At 38.9% G+C, this 20522-nt stretch overlaps 3 protein-coding genes across 5 annotated transcripts; all 3 read left to right on the top strand.

Moving 5' to 3' along the window:
* The first annotated feature begins 522 nt into the window (after positions 1–522).
* On the top strand, positions 523–13938 carry LOC110724878 (EVI5-like protein). 3 transcript variants are annotated; one of them, XR_002512078.1, is made up of 10 exons: positions 523–893; positions 1390–1622; positions 2210–2405; positions 3892–4062; positions 4145–4261; positions 5736–5933; positions 6035–6094; positions 12274–12372; positions 12542–12634; positions 13355–13490. XR_002512078.1 is itself a non-coding variant. In XM_021904371.1 (9 exons), exons 2-9 carry the CDS (start codon positions 1483–1485, stop codon positions 13697–13699), a joined length of 1326 nt encoding a protein of 441 aa, XP_021760063.1. In that variant the 5' UTR covers positions 523–893; positions 1390–1482; the 3' UTR covers positions 13700–13938. The 3 variants fall into 3 exon arrangements, 2 of the variants coding, with proteins under 2 accessions (XP_021760063.1, XP_021760064.1); XM_021904371.1 differs by lacking the exon at positions 12542–12634 and having other exon boundaries at positions 13355–13938; XM_021904372.1 differs by lacking the exons at positions 12542–12634; positions 13355–13490 and adding an exon at positions 12456–12530 and having other exon boundaries at positions 524–893.
* A 419-nt stretch (positions 13939–14357) lies between these two features.
* LOC110724879 lies at positions 14358–17605 on the top strand. The gene is made up of 2 exons (XM_021904374.1): positions 14358–14891; positions 16950–17605. The coding sequence occupies exons 1-2, from the start codon at positions 14585–14587 to the stop codon at positions 17291–17293; spliced, it is 651 nt and encodes a 216-aa protein (XP_021760066.1). The 5' UTR covers positions 14358–14584; the 3' UTR covers positions 17294–17605.
* A 510-nt stretch (positions 17606–18115) lies between these two features.
* On the top strand, positions 18116–20067 carry LOC110724880 (basic leucine zipper 23-like). The gene has a single exon (XM_021904375.1). It carries the CDS (start codon positions 18758–18760, stop codon positions 19568–19570), a length of 813 nt encoding a protein of 270 aa, XP_021760067.1. The 5' UTR covers positions 18116–18757; the 3' UTR covers positions 19571–20067.
* Positions 20068–20522: the final 455 nt, after the last annotated feature.

Below are 20522 nucleotides of genomic sequence, written 5' to 3' on the forward strand. Positions count from 1 at the left end.
TTTGTTCTAATAATATACTTCAATCATGAATATTTTATTTATTTAGTCCAAGATGATTGAACACCAATTTTAAGTGTGATAATTGACGCGTTAAATTAAAATGATATTTGATTGATCAATCATATTTAGTCATGACGAATCTCATGGCACACTATCCTCTAACTTTAATTATTCATAATTATATCCTATGTAATATAGTTGACACAATTATAATCCGACTATTTGTATGTACGTAATTAAATATTAGAGAAAATTATATTTAAAAGTTGATATAATGAATTATATAACAAAATCTTACTTATAAGATTAATTTTTAATATATTAGTGAATTTAAAAAATGTGTGTATTAACATTTATTTACGAAATATATTGCAAAAAGTCAAACTGTGTCACTAATTTGAAATCCGTAGAATATTATTGAGCTATGACAAAAGATCCAATAATTTTGGGGCAAAATTTAATTGACCTTCCATGTCCTAACATGTCACCATAAACCCTTTTAAAACAAAGGTTAGAGGAACATTCTTTTCCACTCAATTGTGGCTAACATGCAATATTGTTATTGTCAAAAATTCCTAAAGTGGAAATTAATCAAAATATAATTCCAATAAAAAAGAGAAAATAAAATAAAGAAAGGAATTACACAAAATTCCCCCCAATCAGTTCCCAGGTCCCAGAGTCAAATGTTCATAATTTCTGGTTGGTCTATCTCATTTTTGGTCTTCATCAAATAAATTTGCCAGATTTTCCAACACATCAACAAGATTTTGGTACTGTAGAAAATTATACTTTTTCCTAGATTTTTGGCCCCAAATTCCTTAGATTTTAGTTAATTTTCTACTTGTACATCACCGTTGTTTACAGAAGTCGCTTCTGGGGTTTCTACTCTCATGGTATCTTTCTTCCTTTCGTTATAACTTATGATTTTTTGATTTTGAAATCATATTATTGATCGTTTAACAAATTCCAGTTGACTAAGATTGAAGAACAATCGTGGGGTTTAATGGGGTTTTCTCAGATTTTGAATTTTCTTATGTTAATTGTCATTTATTCTGTGATTTGTGGGCTTTTTTCGCGTGATCTTTCAGTTTCTGGGCTCAAATTTGTACTATATTGTTTGATTTAGTTTGTTTGATATGCTGTATTGGTCTGTTAAGTTGTAAACTTAATTGGGTGTTGAATAACTACTACATGCATAGATGATTATATGCTATGTATGTGAATGTTTGCTGGATGAGTACGAAATAAAATCACGCGTCGATTGATGTTACTGTGCTTACTTTTTGCTTCTTTTAGGGCTAAACAGAACATTAACCTGTGATTATTATTGAAAACATATGCAATTCCACTTCTAAATTTTGTTCTTTTGCATTTGCATTGATTTCCCAGAAACTTGGTGCTGTTCAGTTGGGGCAAGTTGCAACATGCTAATAACAGTGGTAGGGGAATATTGGGGACTTAAATCTTGTGTTAGATAGTAGGATGGAAAAGAAGAAAATAGATGAAGATGATTCTGGACCATCATCACCTAAACTAGTGGACAGATTTGGGTTTATAAAGCCAGAAAGTAGCAGTTCTCCTGATCAATTGAAGAGGAGCAAGTCGACTTCTGGATCCGAGAGGTAATTATTGTGGAATTTATAGTTGTCTTAGCAATAATCATAACTACATCTGCAATTCTTTGTTGGTTTTGTCATTTTTGGCTTTTGGGAAATTTTGAATGCATAATTTGATGACTCGTGACTTAATGTTTTATGTAAGATGATGTTCATTTGACACTTTTCTATCAATTGCAAGTGTCTTTTTCTTTTTCCCTTACAATCGTTAAGGATAGCATAAGCTTAGTATGAAAACTGTTGTTTCTATAACAACCAACTGGACTGCCTTTGTAAACTTTAATAACAGATCACACTTTGACCTAATTCTATCCTTTCATCGCTTTGATAGCATAATGCTTGATGGAACAGTGTGCCAGTGATACTACTCGCTTACAGTTGTTTGTTTGCTTGCTTTTTCCTTCCGTGTTTTAGCTATTCACAACTTATACACTGTTGCATTTGTTGATGCATGAAAATTTGTCTTTTGCTCAGTATACATAGGCAACATAGCTGAGTCTTCAAAATTACATACCCCTCCTTTCCATTTATCTCTCTATCTTTTGTTTCCCATGTATTATTGATTACACACATGAGATGGATACCTTTCACAGGGAGGAAAGAAGAGTTCGAAAATGGAGAAAGATGATTGGGGTTGGTGGGAGTGATTGGAAGCATTATGTAAAGAGGAAACCTCTTGTGGTTAAAAGACGTATCAGAAAAGGCATTCCTGATTGTTTGAGGGGCCTAGTTTGGCAATTAATCTCTGGAAGTCGTGATCTCTTGCTCATGAATCCTGGGGTCTATGAGGTAATCATCCTCCCTTTTTTTTTAAAAAAACCTTAGAGGTCAGGTTCTATCCTTTTCCTGGGGAGTTAGTGATGCATTATCTTTTGGCTTTTGGGCTATAGTCAACTAAATATGATTGATTCAACTTGCATGTGTTTCTTATTTCATGAAGTAATTGACAATCATTGATTTGTTGGGTATTGAAGTAATGGTCAATTTGAAACCTCTTTGTTAAAGATGTAAGGTTTATAGAACCAAGGGTAAGAGTTTATTTGGAGGTATTTGGTTTGGAATTTATGCATTATTGCTAACTTTTTCTGGAAGTCTCATGTGTACAATTTAGCACTATAAAGGAGAGAAATAAACTTGCCAATATCCAATGGACCCTGGGTTATACAACTAAAACAATCTTTCTGCGTCACCTGGAAAACAATTGTACTCTCGCTAGGAATGAATTTCTCTTTTCAAGATAGTTTCAATTAATAGAATTTGCTCAAGCTTGTGAACTCATTGTATTTTGGGAGACTTTAGAAGCAATGGCTGTTGTTTGATTGAGCTTTTGATCTCATGTGTACAGCAATATCAATGTTCCTTGGGACAGTTCTTGTGATTGGTTCCACAACTGTTAAGCAATATCTTGGTATTTTTTGTATCTACCTATTTTTCTAACAGTAGTTATTTAATATTTGGTTTGTCAAATAGTCTTCTATCATTCTATGAAATCAAGAAACCTATTGTAGTCTGTTAATTTTTGTCGCCTACCCAAGTTGAAGTAGTCTGCATTACTCTGCAGTTTCAAATGTGTCTTAAGTGCTGCTAGCCTGCTAATTTTAGCCTCAAGTGCCGCACCATAGGTACTGTATTTCTTGGTGGTGAAATTGATCTTTTTATTATATTTTTATAAATGAGAAATGTCTGACAAGCTCTACTGTGCGTTTTTTTCTGGCTTATCTCATTATCTGTATTGAGCAAAAGTTACACCGATCCCATTTGATGATATACGAGTCAATGTTTTAGGACTCTTGATATGCTTAGTGAGCTAGATCTAAAATTACTGTGTCTTTCTCTTTCCCATTTTTTCAAGTAGGGTGGGGTGTACCCTTACAAGATTCTGATGCATGTGTATCATAATATTTAGCATTTCATTTTTATGTGACATTAACAGATCATGATGATCACCTCCTATTTATCTATGTTGGTTATGTGTCATTTGTCAATTGTCTTGCCTCTTTAAGTCTTAAACTTAAGCATGTTGCTGTTTTAACTCAAGAATATCATTGGATTTTTATTGTCCAGTTGTGTGTATATTGAGTGACTTTATAACCAATTGGTGCCTCATAGCTCAACATGTAGAGTTGGTTTTGAGTATTTGTAAAGTGTCTCTGGATTAAGGCTTTGATTGATTGATTGCAAAGTGTCTCTGGAGGGCATTGCTTTTTTCACTTCCATTTTGTTTATTTTCTGTATTAGGTTGCATGTATTGATGCCATTAACTATTTTTTGGCAGCAACTGGTTATATATGAAACTTCAGCGTCAGAGCTGGACATTATTCGAGATATATCACGTACTTTCCCGTCTCATGTCTTCTTCCAGCAAAGGCATGGTCCTGGTCAGAGATCACTCTACAACGTTCTAAAAGCATATTCTGTATATGACAGAGATGTTGGATATGTTCAGGTTTGCTATATCTTGTTACTTCCTTTCAGGGGAGGACTTGTCAACTATAAATGTCTTGATGAATCTGTTTTATGGAATGCAGGGTATGGGGTTCATAGCTGGTCTACTGCTTCTTTATATGAGCGAGGAGGATGCATTTTGGTTGCTGGTTGCATTGCTTAAAGGAGCTGTTCATGCCCCGATGGAAGGGTTATATCTGGTAATATATGATTTTATGCATGAGTGATGTATTATTTGGTTTCGACTTTATATAGTCCCATTCAATTGTTATTTTATATCTCTTTTACTGTACACTATCAATCTTCCCAACACATGCTTTGGACTAATGTCCATATGCAAAGTTATGGCTAGAGTTACTGTTAGCTTGTATCTGTTGAAAATAACTTTTAGGACTGTGTGAATGTATGTCATGTACATAATACTGCTCTTGGCTGGTGAGAGCCCTGAGAGAGTGAGAGGTGCTGGGTTGTGGAGGACTATTCAGAAAGTTGTGAAGAAACATTGACCAATGACTATAACATAACTACAATTGCTACAAGTCTACAACATTGAGCACGTTTTATGAATAGAAATGTGGTCAATGAACCCTGTTTTGGTATAATAACTTCTGGACCTTCCGGTCCTAGATATTTAGGTTAAATTTAAGAGGATGAGGTTTATGCAGAAAATAATGTTCATTGTTAGGTGCCACTGTGCCACTGGCTATTCACTTTTGTGCTTGTAGTCGTAGTTGCAGCTAATATTATGGTGATGGACTGATGGTTGTTGAAAATAAAAGAGGTAGTAATTAATCAAGGGAGCTGTCCAAAAGGTTTTGAATGCTTACTGTGTCTGAGAGATTGCTGTGTTAAAGGTGTGTTTTAAGCCTTAATTTGAAAAGCAGGGACCTATTTTTGATCCGTTAGTTAAACTTAGGTGATTAACCTTTAGAACCATCAAGTTCACTGAAAATACTGATTCTGTCCTTGATGCTTTCTTTATATTTATTTTGTAAAGTTCTTGAGTTCTAGTGTTGTCCTAACATAATAGCCTATCCCCTTGTTAGGGGCTTTGGTGTAGTGTTGTACCAGGATGGTCATCATCAATATGACTCTCCCTCTCTCTCTGTCTCTCTCTCTCTCTCTCTCTCTCTCTCTCTCCATAGTCCATATCAGATTCTTGCACGTCTGTTCTGAAAAAGTAAACCAAAAAGGACCAAGTTGAACCTACCTTGTGGTCTGGCTAGAAAGATTACAATATAAGCCATTGACCCAGAGTGTGGAGTCCATGATGATGAACTCAACGATGTTTGCAGGACCTATTACAGGTAGCACAGATGCTAAAAAGTCTATAACATGGCATGACTGGCATTATGGCAGTATTTGGCCAAGATGTTCAAGTTGGTGCTCCCATGGGATGGCTGCTTCAGTGGTGTTTTTGTGTTTGTCTTTAACTCTTGGGCTTTTAAAGCGTAACCTGTGGTCTATGGGTGTGTCCTTTGTTGCAATCTTCTTCATATTATAAAGATGTCTGATTTATTTATTATATGGAAAGTCTATCTCTGTTAACTTTCTCTTTATAAAATTGTAGTCTTTTCTAACTCTTGGAAGTCATTACCTGAATTTCAAGCGTTGATGTTTTCTCCTCCTTTAATACTTATGGGTATAGATATATGACTCTTTTACTGTGTCCAGTCAGGATTGCCTTTGGTACAACAATACCTCTTTCAGTTTGATCTTTTGGTGAAAGAATACTTGCCCAAGCTTGGAGATCATTTTTCTCAAGAGTTGATAAACCCCAGCATGTATGCAAGTCAATGGTTCATTACTGTGTTCTCTTATTCTTTTCCCTTTCACTTGGCCCTCCGAATTTGGGATGTCTTTCTTTATGAGGTTAGTAAATTACTTTAATATTTTTAATTATATAAAACTAATCCCCTAATGTTTCGGTATCCCTGGAATTGTGTTCATGTTTTTTCCCCCTTCATGGACAGGGTGTAAAAGTTGTCTTCAGAGTTGGTTTGGCTCTCTTGAAGAGTTGTCAAGATGACTTGGTGAGCATTTGTACAAATTTCTGCTTTTAAGTTGTTATAGATTAATTTCTACACAATGAACAATTATGATAGCTCGTAAATAAGGTCGAATGCTTGAGTACTTGGATTACTAAACGATTGAATTACAGGGGATAAACATAACTTGAGGTTATGAGTCTCTGAGTAACTTTAGGCTACTAGTCTCTCTAGTGTTTTTCACTCAATTTTCTGGATACCCTCTCTCCTACTACATTCCAATACATATACTCAAGACTTAGATCCTACATGTGACCTTAATTAACTAAAATGGAAACTCATACATTCATGATTAAAGGAAGCTGCTTCCTTTCCCTAACTCTTCCTTAATTAGTCTTGTCTTGTTGCTCATTGTTTCCCTTCAACAATTGACCCTTGCTGCTCTATTTTGCGCGCCTGGAGTAAACCAAAATAGGTGGCTGAGTTGGTGCTTTGTAGCCGTTGACCCTGCTAACCCAGTCCATAACATCACTCCCCCCTTTGAGTTTCACCTTGTCCTCAAGGTGGAAGGAGGGAAATCGCGCATTAACCGCTTCAAACTCTTCCCATGTGGCATCATGCCCCGGCAGACCCTTCCATGATAGCAGTACTTCGAGGATTACATTTGAACCTTGTTGGGTGGTGCACTCATCCAATAGCTCCTCTGGTTCCACCAGAAGTTCCAGGTCGGAAGAAAGTTGTGGGAGAATGGTTGCCTACCCCGTGGAAGTTCCTAAGGCTCTCTTGAGTTGTGAAATATGAAATACTGGGTGGATCTTGCAATCAGTCGGGAGGAGAAGTCGATAGGCCACCTTACCGATCCGCTCTAACACCTCGAAGGGGCCATAAAATCTGGCTGCTAGCTTTTCGAATGGTCGTCTAGCTAGTGAACGTTGGCGGTACGGCTGTAGCTTGAGAAACACCTTTTCCCCTACGGCAAATTCGTCCTCTCTCCTCTGTTTATCAGCATTCGCCTTCATTACTTGTTGTGCCCGATTTAAGTTCAAACGCAACTCTTCCAGAATACCATCTCTCTCGAGCAACAACTCCTCCAAATTACTGACCATAGTCTGCCCAGCCCCTATACGCCATAATTTCGGGGGGTCCCGCCCGTAGACAACCTTAAAAGGTGTCATTTTGGTCGAAGTGTGGGGGGAAGTGTTATACGAATATTCGGCCCAAGACAACTTACGGGCCCAGCTCTTGGGCTGTTCCGATATGAAACAACGCAAATACATTTCAAGACTCTTGTTCACGATCTCCGTTTGGCCGTCGGATTGAGGGTGATATGCCGTGCTACGCCGGAGATGTGTTCCTTGCAGCCTAAATAACTCCCTCCAAAAGATACTCATAAAAACTCGATCGCGGTCCGACACAATTGAAGCCGGAAACCCGTGAAGCCTCACAATTTCTTTGACAAACACATCTGCCACCTTAAGGGCATTGAATGGATGCTTGAGGCCAATGAAGTGCGCATATTTGGATAATCTATCCACCACCACCAACACCGAATCGAACCCCCGTGACAACGGTAGGCCTTCCACAAAATCCATTGAAATATCCTCCCACACGGCCTCGGGAATCGGTAGAGGTTGTAGCAATCCCAACGGGCTCTTGGTGAGGGTCTTGTTTCGTTGGCATACATCGCATTCATGAACAAATTTTCCCACGTCTTTCCTCATCCCCGCCCAAAACCAGTCCGCGGCAAGGCGGAGATAAGTCTTGATTTCGCCATCATGGCCACCTATTGGAGAGTTGTGGTATTCCTGTAACAACAATGGAACAAACTTTGAAGTGTTAGATAATACCACTCGGCCCTTATAAAAGAGTCGATTCCCTTCTACATGGAATCCCTTGGGCCCTTCCTTGCCTTCCTTTAGGCACAAAACAATGTGGCCCAGACCCCTATCCTCCTCCAATTCCCTTTCAAGCTCGGTCCAATCCACATAACAAGAGTGGACTAAAGCCCCATATTCCATCATCTCAGTCTTCGTCTTCCTTGCTCCCTTCCCTGTTCGAACCACCATAGCCTCATCCTTGCGAGAAAGCGCATCCGCCACCCTATTTGCGGCCCCTGGTTTATAATGGATCACAAAATCAAATCCCACCAATTTCCTCGACCACCTTTGATACTCTCCATTGACTTCCCGTTGCTCAATTAAAAATTTGAGGCTTTGTTGGTCGGTGCGAATTACGAACGGCTGCCCTAATAGGTAGTGGCGCCACTTAGCCACAGCCAACGAGATTGCCATCAACTCCTTTTCATAAATCGATTTTCCCCTCACACAGACCCCTAGCAACTTACTGTAAAAAGCGATCGGCCTATCTCTTTGCATCATCACGGCGCCGATACCGCACCTCGACGCGTCCGTCTCAACCACGAAACCTTCATTGAAGTCGGGCACAGCCAAGACCGGTGCCGTGGTCATGGCTGTTTTCAGTTTCTGGAATGCCACGGTCGCGTCTTCCGACCACCCATAATTATCTTTTTTCAACTGAGCAGTGAGGGGGGCGGCAATCTGTGCATAATGCTTGATAAACTTCCGGTAATAACCGGTTAATCCCAAAAACCCTCGGAGTTCCCTGAGGTTGCTCGGAGTTTTCCACTCCACGATGGACCGCACCTTATCCCCGTCCATGGAAACTCCCTGCTTGGAGATTACATGACCCAAATATGCTATTTCCCCTTTTCCAAACTCACATTTTTTAAAATTAGCATATAATCGGTGCTCTTCCAATTTTTGTAAGACCAATCTCACATGCTCATCTATAGCCTTGCTATAAATTAATATATCGTCAAAGAATACGAGAACAAACCTTCTCAAGTAAGGCCGGAAAACGTCATTCATTAATGATTGAAATGTTGTCGGCGCGTTTGTGAGTCCAAAGGGCATCACGAGAAATTCGTAGTGCCCTTCGTGAGTCCGAAATGCCGTCTTGTGAGTGTCACTTGGCTTAACCCGAATTTGGTGATATCCGGATTTCAAGTCAAGTTTGGAAAAAACCGTAGCTCCATGAAGCTCATCCAATAATTCATCAATAACCGGTATCGGATATCTATCCGGCACGGTTTCTTTGTTGAGTGCTCGGTAATCGACGCAAAATTGCCACGAACCGTCCTTCTTTTTCACAAGTAAAACCGGGCTCGAAAACGGGCTTGACGAGGGCTTGATTATTCCGGACTCAAGCATTTCTTGGATTAACCTTTCAACCTCATCTTTTTGGATTTGAGGATACCTATAGGGCCTCACACTCACTGGGTCGGCCCCATCCTCGAGGATAATGGCATGTTCATGGTCCCTCTCTGGTGGAAGCCCACTTGGCATATTAAAGACCTTGTTGAATTGGTCTAAAACAGCCAACAAGTAGGGAGGTGGGCCACTGGCTTCTTTTGGGCCCATTTCGTGAGTTTCAGCTTGGGCCAGCTGAATCCAAAGGCCCTGTTTCTCTTTCTTTAGAAGTCTCACCATGGCCTTAAGTGATATTTGGGTCTTCTCTAGTGTAGGGTCTCCGGTAAGGGTCACCGGCACTCCCTCAAGGGTGAACTTCATGACGTGGGACCGCCAATTTGTGACCACCGATCCAAGTTTCTCAAGCCATTGTACTCCTAAGATCACCTCAGCGCTCCCTAAAGCCAGCGGGAAAAAATCTTCGGTGATGACTACTCCACCCTTCAATTCCAACTTGACTCCTTTGCATACCCCGCTACCACAAATGGTATCCCTATTGCCTAAGGACACCACGAATTCCCCACCCCGGGTCACCGGAATTTTTGCTTGTTCTACCACCGAAATGGCTAGAAAATTATGGGTTGCCCCCGGGTCGATCATCACAACCACCTCTTGACCCTCAACTATCCCCTTCAATTTCATTGTTTTCGGATTATGAATCCCTATCACCGAGCACAAGGACATCCCCTCCACGCCCTCCGTTGGTGCCTCACCCTCCGGCTCCACCTCTTCGGTTTCCAACTCCCCATCACCCTCCGCCACCATCAACACACTAAGCTCCTTCCTCTTACATCGGTGTCCCACACCCCATCGTTCATCACACCGAAAGCATAGCCCTTTCGCCCTTCGCTCGGCTAATTCAAACTCCGACAACCGTCTAGTTCCTCCGGTGGAGCCCTGACCTGCCGGCGGTTTGGCCCGACCCGCATTAACTGATCCTTGAGACTCGGGTGCCTTGGGCCAGATTCGGCTTGGCCCACTTCCACTTGGGACCCCGTAAGTTTGAATCAAGCTCCCCTTGTTTAATGATGGGTTGGACTGGGCTGACTTTAAATTAGAGTTGGATGGCCCAACACTAATTCCACTCCTCCACCCACTGACGTTCTTCTCCCCCATGTGTACCTTATTTTTCTCCAAGTTTAGGGGGTTAAGCAACCTCAGCTCCGTTTTCACCTCTCGTCCCAGCCCATTGATGAACTGTCCTAACATCAGGCTCTCCGGAACGTCTTCCAACGGGGCTGCCAACTCGATGAATTTACGACGGTACTCCGCCACCGTACCCTTCCCCTGTGACAAGGCCAACCACTATTCGTGGAGTGTGCCGATGTGCGACGGCCGGAATTCGTTCAACACTCTATGCTTAAGGTCCGACCACCCGTAGAATGGTCGCCGTTTTTGCTCCCACTGAAACCACTTCAACGCGCTTCCATCCATCGCCACCACCGCAGCTTCCATCTTCTCCTTGTCCGTCAACTTGCAGAACTCAAAATACATCTCAGCTCTAGCCGTCCAATTGTCCGGATCTGTTACGTCGAACAAGGGCATTTCGAGTTTCCGGTGTTTCCAGCGGTTATTACCGCCGCCGCCTCCACCGTCTCCAGCCCCTCTCCATCTCCAATCTCCCGAATTATGCGGCTGCCACTCGTTCTCATCAAACGGCCTCTCCCCACTCGGAGATTGATTATGCCCCGGGTCCATTCGCGGACTATTTTTTCCACCACCGGGATGGGCTGTGGTAAGGTTTGCCCTTGGTTCTGCTTGGCTTTCTCCCACTCCTCCTGCAACTTACTGATCTTCGCTCGGTCAATCGCGGCTTGGGTGTCCACCGTGACTCGGAAGCGGTCAAGGCGATCCCCCATCTTTCCGACAGTGGCATTCATTACCTCCTCGGTCTTTTTTCGCTCCTCCGTTAGCTTCAGGCGCTCCTCCTCCATGGCTGCCTTTACAGCCGCCGCTACAGCACGTGAGATGTTGTCATCTGGGGTCTGTAATGTTTCCACTAGGGTCGCCATCTGATTCTTCAGATCCGCCAACGTCCCCTCCATGGCATCCATCCTCTGGGAGAGATCAGCTTCTATTTTATTTTTTTTTTTTTTTTTTTTTAAAGTGCGGAGGGAGGTTTTCCGGTCACCGGCGGCCATAGGACCACCGCTCTGATACCAAGTTTGTTATAGATTAATTTCTACATAATGAACAATTATGATAGCTCGTAAATAAGGTCGAATGCTTGAGTACTTGGATTACTAAACGATTGAATTACAGGGGATAAACATAACTTGAGGTTATGAGTCTCTGAGTAACTTTAGGCTACTAGTCTCTCTAGTGTTTTTCACTCAATTTTCTGGATACCCTCTCTCCTACTACATTCCAATACATATACTCAAGACTTAGATCCTACATGTGACCTTAATTAACTAAAATGGAAACTCATACATTCATGATTAAAGGAAGCTGCTTCCTTTCCCTAACTCTTCCTTAATTAGTCTTGTCTTGTTGCTCATTGTTTCCCTTCAACAATTGACCCTTGCTGCTCTGTTTTGCGCGCCTGGAGTAAACCAAAATAGGTGGCTGAGTTGGTGCTTTGTAGCCGTTGACCCTGCTGACCCAGTCCATAACATAAGTTTAGCTTTTATTGGGGATGATAAAGACGAAGAATTGTATTTATATTGTACTCATCATGGCATCATGGAACAATATGTGCTCGGATGTGGTGGCCTTACTTGAATGGTTAATAGTAAGAAAGGTTGTGGAGGACTTGTATGTGTGGGTGTTACATGTGTTCTCGTGTTGTTCTTGGATCAATTATATGTAGAGTCTGATTTCCCGTGGGTTGTGAGTGAGTTTGTGACTGAGTTGGTTTATTTCTTGTGTCTATTTCTCTGTTGCTTTTTGTTTAAACCCTGATTTTACTTGTACTTGGCTGCTGATGATTGAAGTGTTTTATTTGATTATCAGACGAAGTTACCTTTTGAGTCACTCATACATGCGTTGAAAAATTTTCCCGAAGAAGTGATGGACCCTGATACATTGTTGCCCTTGGCCTACTCAATCAAGGTTAGCACTTCCATCTTTATTACTAGTATATAACTCAGTTTCTCTTGTGTGTTAAAATATCTTAGATATATGATGGGTTTAAGTGTTAGATGGCTGCCTTTTCATGGACATCTTACATGATCAAGTATTCAAGAATAATAGGGCTGTTTTGGGGTTTTCTGACGAATAGGATGGTAATTTTGGAAGAAAATCACCTAGCAATGGATGATTTTGTCGATCTTTGAGACTGGGTGGCAGTGGCGGACCCAGGAATTTCTGACCGGTGAGTCACAAACTCACAATCGATAACCAAATATGTAAAAAAAAAAAAATTACCAAAATTCCCAAAAAAAATTATTTACAAAGATCATCCAAATAGAAAATTGACAAGATTACAATACTAACTAACATTTAACAAGCTTAAAATTGGCAAGACTAAAATTAACAAACTAATAATTTTTTTTTTTTTTTTTTTTTTTAAAAAAAAAAGACTTAGCAATTTTTTTGGGCCCTGGTGAGTCATTTGACCCACCAGGCACAAGGCCAAGTCCGCCCCTGCTGGGTGGTTGTGAATTGTTATAATCAAAGTTGTAACTTAGCCAAAAACTTGCTTTTGCTGTTAACCCGAAACTTTTTAAAATATATTTATTTACATATTCTACAGGATGTACTTGTGGAACCTCACACACTTCCCTAATATACTCAGGCTGTACACTGTGACTGTACTTGGTGGAACCTCTCACTTCCTTACCTAACACCAAAATAAATTAATGTCAAAATGATCCTAAAGAAAGATTTGGCTAATTTGGCAGGGTCCTAGATTATTTTTGGAATGAATTGTGGTTTTGGTACAGTTTCTTCCCTAATTTTATAATGTTATAGAAGGTAACTTTTGCATGCTTACATTTCATCTCAAGCCAGGTTTCCCTTGACTAAAATTTTCATATCTCATTCTAATTCAGTACTCCGTATTATTAATACTTCGTCAACTTTTGATGCCTAGATTTCAAAGCGTTTGGAAGAATTGAAACTTGAATATGAGAAAGTACATGGGAAAGAAGGCCAATCCATTATCACAAGAGGGAAGCAGAAGCAGCTATTAGAAAGGAATGGTTCTTCTCGTCATAGCAAGCGATTTGAGAAGCAGAAAGGAGAATCAATTCAGTCTCCTGAATTTGTCAAAAAAATTCAGTCTCCTGAAGCTGTCTTGCTACAAAAACTCTCATTGCGGAGACATTTCTCTCATCGAAAGGCAGAATATGACAAGCTCGATGGGTCAGTAACTCAATCTGGTCAAGAGTTACAAAGACGTGATTCTCAGCTTATGTCTAGACATGCCACTAGTTAATACAACAAACATTGATTCTTTCATTCTTTCATAGTGTGATTGTACATTTGGGTGAATGTATACAAAACATTAGCGCCTTTAGGCCAATATGATTGCTTATGCGATCTGATTTTTGTGGATATATATATATGTCTTCTTAGTAATACAATCATGGTGATTTTTTGAAAGTAGGTGGCTGTTTCGTCATGAATATTTGTAATTATTTCTTCAGCAGATGGAGGTATACTGGTTTAGCTTAAGCCTTTTGTCAATTGCTGGCCTGTAATGTGTTTTTGTTTTCCAGATATACTCTACATAGCAATGCGTCAAAACAGTGTAATTCAAGCAAAACAGAAACGATAGGTGTTTATCAGTACGAAGTACTTATACAAGTTCCAGTATTATTCAAGCAAATATTCAATTGAATTGTAATCAACGACGAACAATAACAACAACAAGAAGGAGATGAACAGATTTCAAAGCCGACGAATAAAGGAGGACAAGTTCAACATTAATCTCCATTCTATACACAGATACTTCGCTTGATCTATTTGTATGCGATGCAGTACATGTTTTAAATGTTTAAATTTATACGAGTACATAATAATTCCTCTGTAATGCTATTATTGACCATTTCAATGTACATTTTCAAATCTAAAAAAATTATTCCGTATAAAAAATTATATTGCAAAATCATACAACGAGACGAACCTAAATGAACGCACAAGATTATATTTTTATCTACGTTTATGAATAGATTTATTTTTGTTGTTGGTAAAGAAAAAAAAAAAAAATATATTAGCCGAAACCTCTCACACGCCAATTACAACTACTCACTAATCAGAAGGGTTAGTTAGTTAGTAGATACTTGATGAACAAGACATTGGACGGGAGGGTAGAGAATCAATGGCAGTGTGGAAGAACTTGATCACCAAAGCCACCAGCACATTGAAAATCAATAAAGCACGTGTAACTCAGGTGACGGAATTCTACTCCGATAATCGTATTCGTGATATCTTAACGCCGGTGACGGCGACGGTCACAGGAGTAGTTCAAAAAGGTTACGACGTTAGCCGGCAGGTTGACGGCGCCGTTAGAACACAAGCGCGTGTAATTCACGATTACTTTTCCGATGATCAAATTCGTCAACTCTTAAGCCGTAACCTTAAATTTCTCGTTCAAAACAGTGCTCTTTTCGTTGCTCGTAGTTATGGTATGTCACTCATCAATTAATTTATTTATTTTTGTGATATTTTAATTTTGATTAGGTTTTTGTGATCGTGCTTATTTAATTGTATTTCTAATCTTTTTTTATTGCTAAGTTATTTTGTGCAATTACGTATGAATGTTGTATGATTAAAACAAACTCCGCTTGTGAGTGCCAATACTGCCGGTGAGTGTCACGCCCGGATAAAGAAGGAGAGTTGCGGTAGGTCTGTGGTGGCCAGCGTAAAACCTAGTCATATCTTATAGACATAAATCGGAATTTGTTGTATGATAACAACTATAATTTGTTCAATGTTGCAATGTAGTATGATTCGTGGCGAGGATTTATACTTAATGATACTTATGTAGGACCTGTCGATGACTTAATGTGGAGTAAAAGGAGTGAAGATGATACAGTAGATCAGTAAGTGATACAGATTAGAGATAAGTACAAGTGAAGCAAAAACAAAATGTTGGGAAAGTCCCACATTGACTAAAGAAAGAAGGTATTAGGGGGTGAAGTGTTTATAACCAGAAGGTTGTTTGACTAATAAAGTATGATCCTTCAGGCAGTTAATGGGAAATGATGAGTGGTCATTTTTCGCATTATATTATTGCGAATTGGGTGTCCGCCCCAAGCCGTATTTACGACAATATGGGCACCCCAATTTTATACCATCTGATCCCTATTCTTGTATGAAAATATGTTTTCACAAAAACTATACTCTTTATATTTATGGAATGAAATGATTTTTAAATTTTTTTTGAAAGGCTTTTATGGTAAGATTTGGGTTCACAAACTAAACATTAAACATTTGGTCACTACTCACTTGTGGGTTGGACTGAATACTCGCATAAAACATTCATTGAAGGTTGGCTATTTTCCTCGTAGATAATAAAGAGTTACAGTAGGGGGCTTAGTTGATGTTAAACTTGGCGAGAGCTTTAGAATTATTTGCTTGTTGTTTTGACCGTGCAACTTATCTACTGTTTAGGTGTACCTGATGCTCAAAGATTTGGTTCTTGTTTAATTGATTTTGTTGTATACTCTGTATATCATGATATATTCTAGTTTTAACACTATTTTTGGAAAGTGTTTCATAAAAATATATGCCACTGAGGAAATAGTTTCAAGATTGAGCCATTAAGGAACTAGTGATGTTCATTGTTCATGGTTGAATTTGGATTATAGCGAGGTTTTACTTGGTTGTGCACCTTACATTTTTGTAATCAAATTAGCTCATTGTAAATTTTGAAGATACAATGGAGTCCTCTTGAATTGATAATCTCAACCTCCCTAATTCAGTATGATGCCATCTTTTTTCTTAATTTAAGGACCTAATTCGGCTTTCCAAATATGGAATTATATTATTATACCATGTACTTTTCCAGCCCTTGTCATTTAGAGTTTTGTCATCGAGTGGAGGATGGTTGTAATTGTGTTTGCTCTTGTCTCAAAATCTCATATCTATGTTGTATATGAAAAAAGTCTCAGCAACTTCTACATTATGTTGATTATAATGAATGTTTATTTTCTGTTACACCAAGTTTTGATTTGAATTTAGCTTATTGCCTGGCTAGTCAAGCTTATCCTTGCTTCAATTATCCTCTTCACCAAATTGTTGTTTCTTGTTAGTTGTGCTGATTTATCTCTTTAATACAATTCTGAACCTTGTGTTCAGTCAGTTTTTGTAGGTAGTACTTACTTGGTTACAACTATCAGGCTTTTAAAGTAAGTTTAATCTGATTGACTGATTCGAAAACCCCAACATTTTTGTGTTCCAAAGTCAGCAGCTTACCACTGACCATAAACGGTTACACACTACATTCAATCAATTGGCTCATTTATTGACATTTTTAGACAAACAAAAGATCTTCCTAATGCTTTTAATATTCAGACTACCCAGAACAAGAACAGAACTATATTAACAGATGAAGTAGGCAGAGTATGAAATGTTTTCAGTATCCTGTTTTCCCTTGTGCAATTGGTTTAGTGTATCATTTTGAAATATGCAGTAAAATTTCTTGCAATATAATGATCATCAGAACTCGGCATTGTTTGTAGGGGGTGGTCCAATCATTGATATTGTCTCGGCCTCATTGCAAGACCAAAATGCTGCCTCTCAGAAGGAAAGACTGAAAGAGCTAGAGAATAAAGTAGCTAAACTTGAGAAGGCATTGTGCTCAAGGGAATTCCGTGTGGAAGCTGATATATACATGGCACGTACTAATTCGCATGATAAACTGCACATGAGAACACACATCAACCTGAATCCTGAGGAGATACTACAGGTGGTCTTGATGAAGCACTTAGGTCTGAAAATTATAGACGATTTTGTTATGGCCAAAGCTCGATCTAAAACAGATTTGAAGCCTGCATTTAAGTTAATTGGAAGCCCAGCAGCGTGAATAAGAAGATGAAGCAAGATGAGCTCTTTGCTATGGAATGGTGGTGGTGTTTGCATCTGTGTAAATATTGGTTTCAGAATTATATTATGTGCTTTAAATAAATTAACAGTGACTGTTTAGTTGTTTCCAGGAGCAAATGTATTACCGAGAATATGTAATCAAGCATATTAGCTTTCTGTGAAGGGAGACACTCCAGGTGCAAGTACTTTCGGTGGATTTAATTTTAGTGTTAGTTAATTAAATAAATTGTACTTAATGTGACGGCTAATTTTGAATTTAATCCAAAATAAAATCATCTTTCAATTTCTATTTTTTTGTATGGTAATTTTAATTCAGCAATATGTTTGTACTAGATTACATAAATAAAATAGTTTTACACAAAAAAAAATGATCTTCCATGTTCTTTTGTTATGAATAAATAGTGTAGTTTTTTAAAGTTTACAATTTGACTTTGAAAATGCTACTCTACGAAAAGATTCAACAAGAAAGAGTACAAAACTTGCACAAGTTTGATTGACAACTTGACAAAGCTCTTATATAATTCCACCTGCTTCTTGCCTTTAGAAGAATTTGGCAATTTAATAACCAGAGATTGTAAGTTTGTAACTATATTTTAATTAATCATTTTGTAGAAAAATGACTTCATACCTTTTTTAAAAGAAAATGTTGTCACTCTTGCTAGTAGATAACGACCATTGTACACTCTCGGATGCATAGACACTGCATATCGGTAACCTATTACTCTATATTCAATATTATCACACGGCATTTAGATGAAAACGGAGGAAGTATTTTATTACTTGTTTAATAATGATTTGTCATTTTTTATCAACTCGCATTAGTAGTGCCTTTTAATATTTTTTCCCCTTGAAAATTGTCTCTTCCTCCATCAAAAAGGTAAACATTTCTGGTTGCTTCTCATTTCAGCTTTTATTTGCTACAACTACAAACGATTCCCTAACACTTGTTGGATTCTCAAATCATCAAAATCTTGTTTTTTTGCTTAAAATTCTTTAATGATAGTGAAGTATCTTCATCTGGGTGCTTTCAAATCTCAAAAAAGTTGGCAAATTTATTCAATTTTCACCCTAAAACCCCTAATTTTTGTTGATTAAGATTAAAGGGCCTCATAACATCTTCTTAATTATGGGGTCCTTTCTAATTTTAGTGGGTATTTCTGGGAATCTATGCTTTGTGCAATCAATCAACATTTTATATAGATTATGATCTTATTAAGGATTTTTTGCTTTCCTTCTTTAGCATATATTCTTTGGTTGTAATGTCAATTTTGGCCATTTCTTTCACTGTTGTAATTTTGGTCAACTAGGGGTTCACTTAGGAGAAGATTTGGGTTAATCCAATCTAAACCCCACAAAAAGATTGATGCTTTAGTGTGTAATTTTGTGCCCATTTCAGTGACGCACACCACCTGTTTGATAAAATTCCCCTACCAAAAAACAGAACATGGATGATGGTGAAGTAGAGCCTTCTGATTCTTCCTTGTTACAGAATTCAAGTACATGTAAAAATAATGATATTAGTCTTCCAGGAGGATCAGCATCAGTTGATTCATTATTTGATGAATTGTTGAAGCATACAAGAACTTGTACTCACACTCATACTTGTAACCCACCTGGCCCTGATGCAGAGCATACTCACACATGCTATCACACTCACACCCAGGTGTTTTCATCGGAGGATGATACCAAAACTCGGTGTGAGACCTCGTCTTTAAAGGCTAGAAGGCCTTTAGGTAATCGAGAGGCGGTTAGGAAGTACAGAGAGAAAAAGAAGGCGCATACAGCCTATTTGGAAGAAGAAGTCAGGAAACTTCGTGTTTTGAATCAGCATTTGGTTAGGAAGCTTCAAGGGCAGGCTGCTCTTGAGGCTGAGGTACTGAGACTGAGGGCTCTGCTGGTTGATCTTCGCGGGAAGATTGATACTGAGACTTTTTTGTTTCAGAATCATTGCAGTAGTAACACTGATATTATTAGTTTCAAAGAAGGTGATTATGTATTTCAGCCTACTAGTAGTAAAGCAAACAGACTGCAGTGTCAGACTCAAGTTCCGTGCTTTCTTCAACAAGAGAACCAGTCTATTAGTATGGTTGATGGCCAAGGAGGTAACAAGGCTGTTTTTTCATGGCAAGAAAGCTGTCAACCAGTGATCTTAGATTGTCACGGTACTGAAAATGGGATGGTTGGTACTTCAGATCACCAGCTTGAAAACATGGATACTAATCATACTATAGGTTCTGCTAAAAATCAGAGTCAATAGCGCAAGGAACCCTCTTCTTCTGTAAGAAAAGTTGGTGTTTTTTGACATCCTGCAGGTCTTGTTGCTTGGTAATGTAGATGTATAAGCTCTGATCTTAGAATTTGCACATGTTTAGTCTTATTGTAAATTCAATGCCACAGAAAATTATACTTTGTGTTTAATACCGACCAATTATCAAATAACATGGTATGACATGATTTGTACATATTTCCTGCTGTCTAATTTTTCTTGTGAATTAGCAATTTAGCATAGAGTACAGACAAATTACACAACAAGAGGCGCTACACTGAGCCCGAGGGGATATCAGATTTTTGGTGTTTGTTCTTAGTCATGGAAATGTGAGGACTCTTATCTCATGCGTTTGTAATAGTTATGACTTTTTGCCTTGCATATATAATTATCCATACCATTGTAATTACTGACCTCCCAAGCTCTTGCTGTGGAAGGTGAATCCGGTTGTATTCATTCCTCAACAAGGTATGTGTTGGATTTACTTCTAGTATTATTGTTACTTTGTTCTTGGATTGGGATACATTTGTGTTCATTAGTTGTGAAATTAGTCATACTTGATGGAGGACAAATTCAAGGTGTCTTTGGAATCTTTATTAAGTGCTGTAATGCTGTCTTGCTCTAAGTGCAGCTCTCTAACTTTCTATATGTTGCTTGCTTTGGTCATTTGCCCCCTTCAATCTGCCGCCCAAGCAAGACATGTTACAAGTTTTATCCTTGCAGGTCCCATGGCCAAAATGGTAACCTCGCTGCACACCCTTGGTCTTCCCTAATCCATCACACTGACTCTACCACCACATCAATCCCCATCCCCCAGTACTCGTGCCACCTATATTTGTATGACTGGAGAGTACAAACTGCCACGTACTTACCACCAGTAAGGCCATCACCAATCCTCCATGAACAAGAGCTATGTTCACCAATCACCACCACTGTCAAACAC

The sequence above is a fragment of the Chenopodium quinoa genome, unplaced genomic scaffold, assembly GCF_001683475.1.
Source record: "Chenopodium quinoa cultivar QQ74 unplaced genomic scaffold, ASM168347v1, whole genome shotgun sequence".
Taxonomy (NCBI): domain Eukaryota; kingdom Viridiplantae; phylum Streptophyta; class Magnoliopsida; order Caryophyllales; family Amaranthaceae; genus Chenopodium; species Chenopodium quinoa.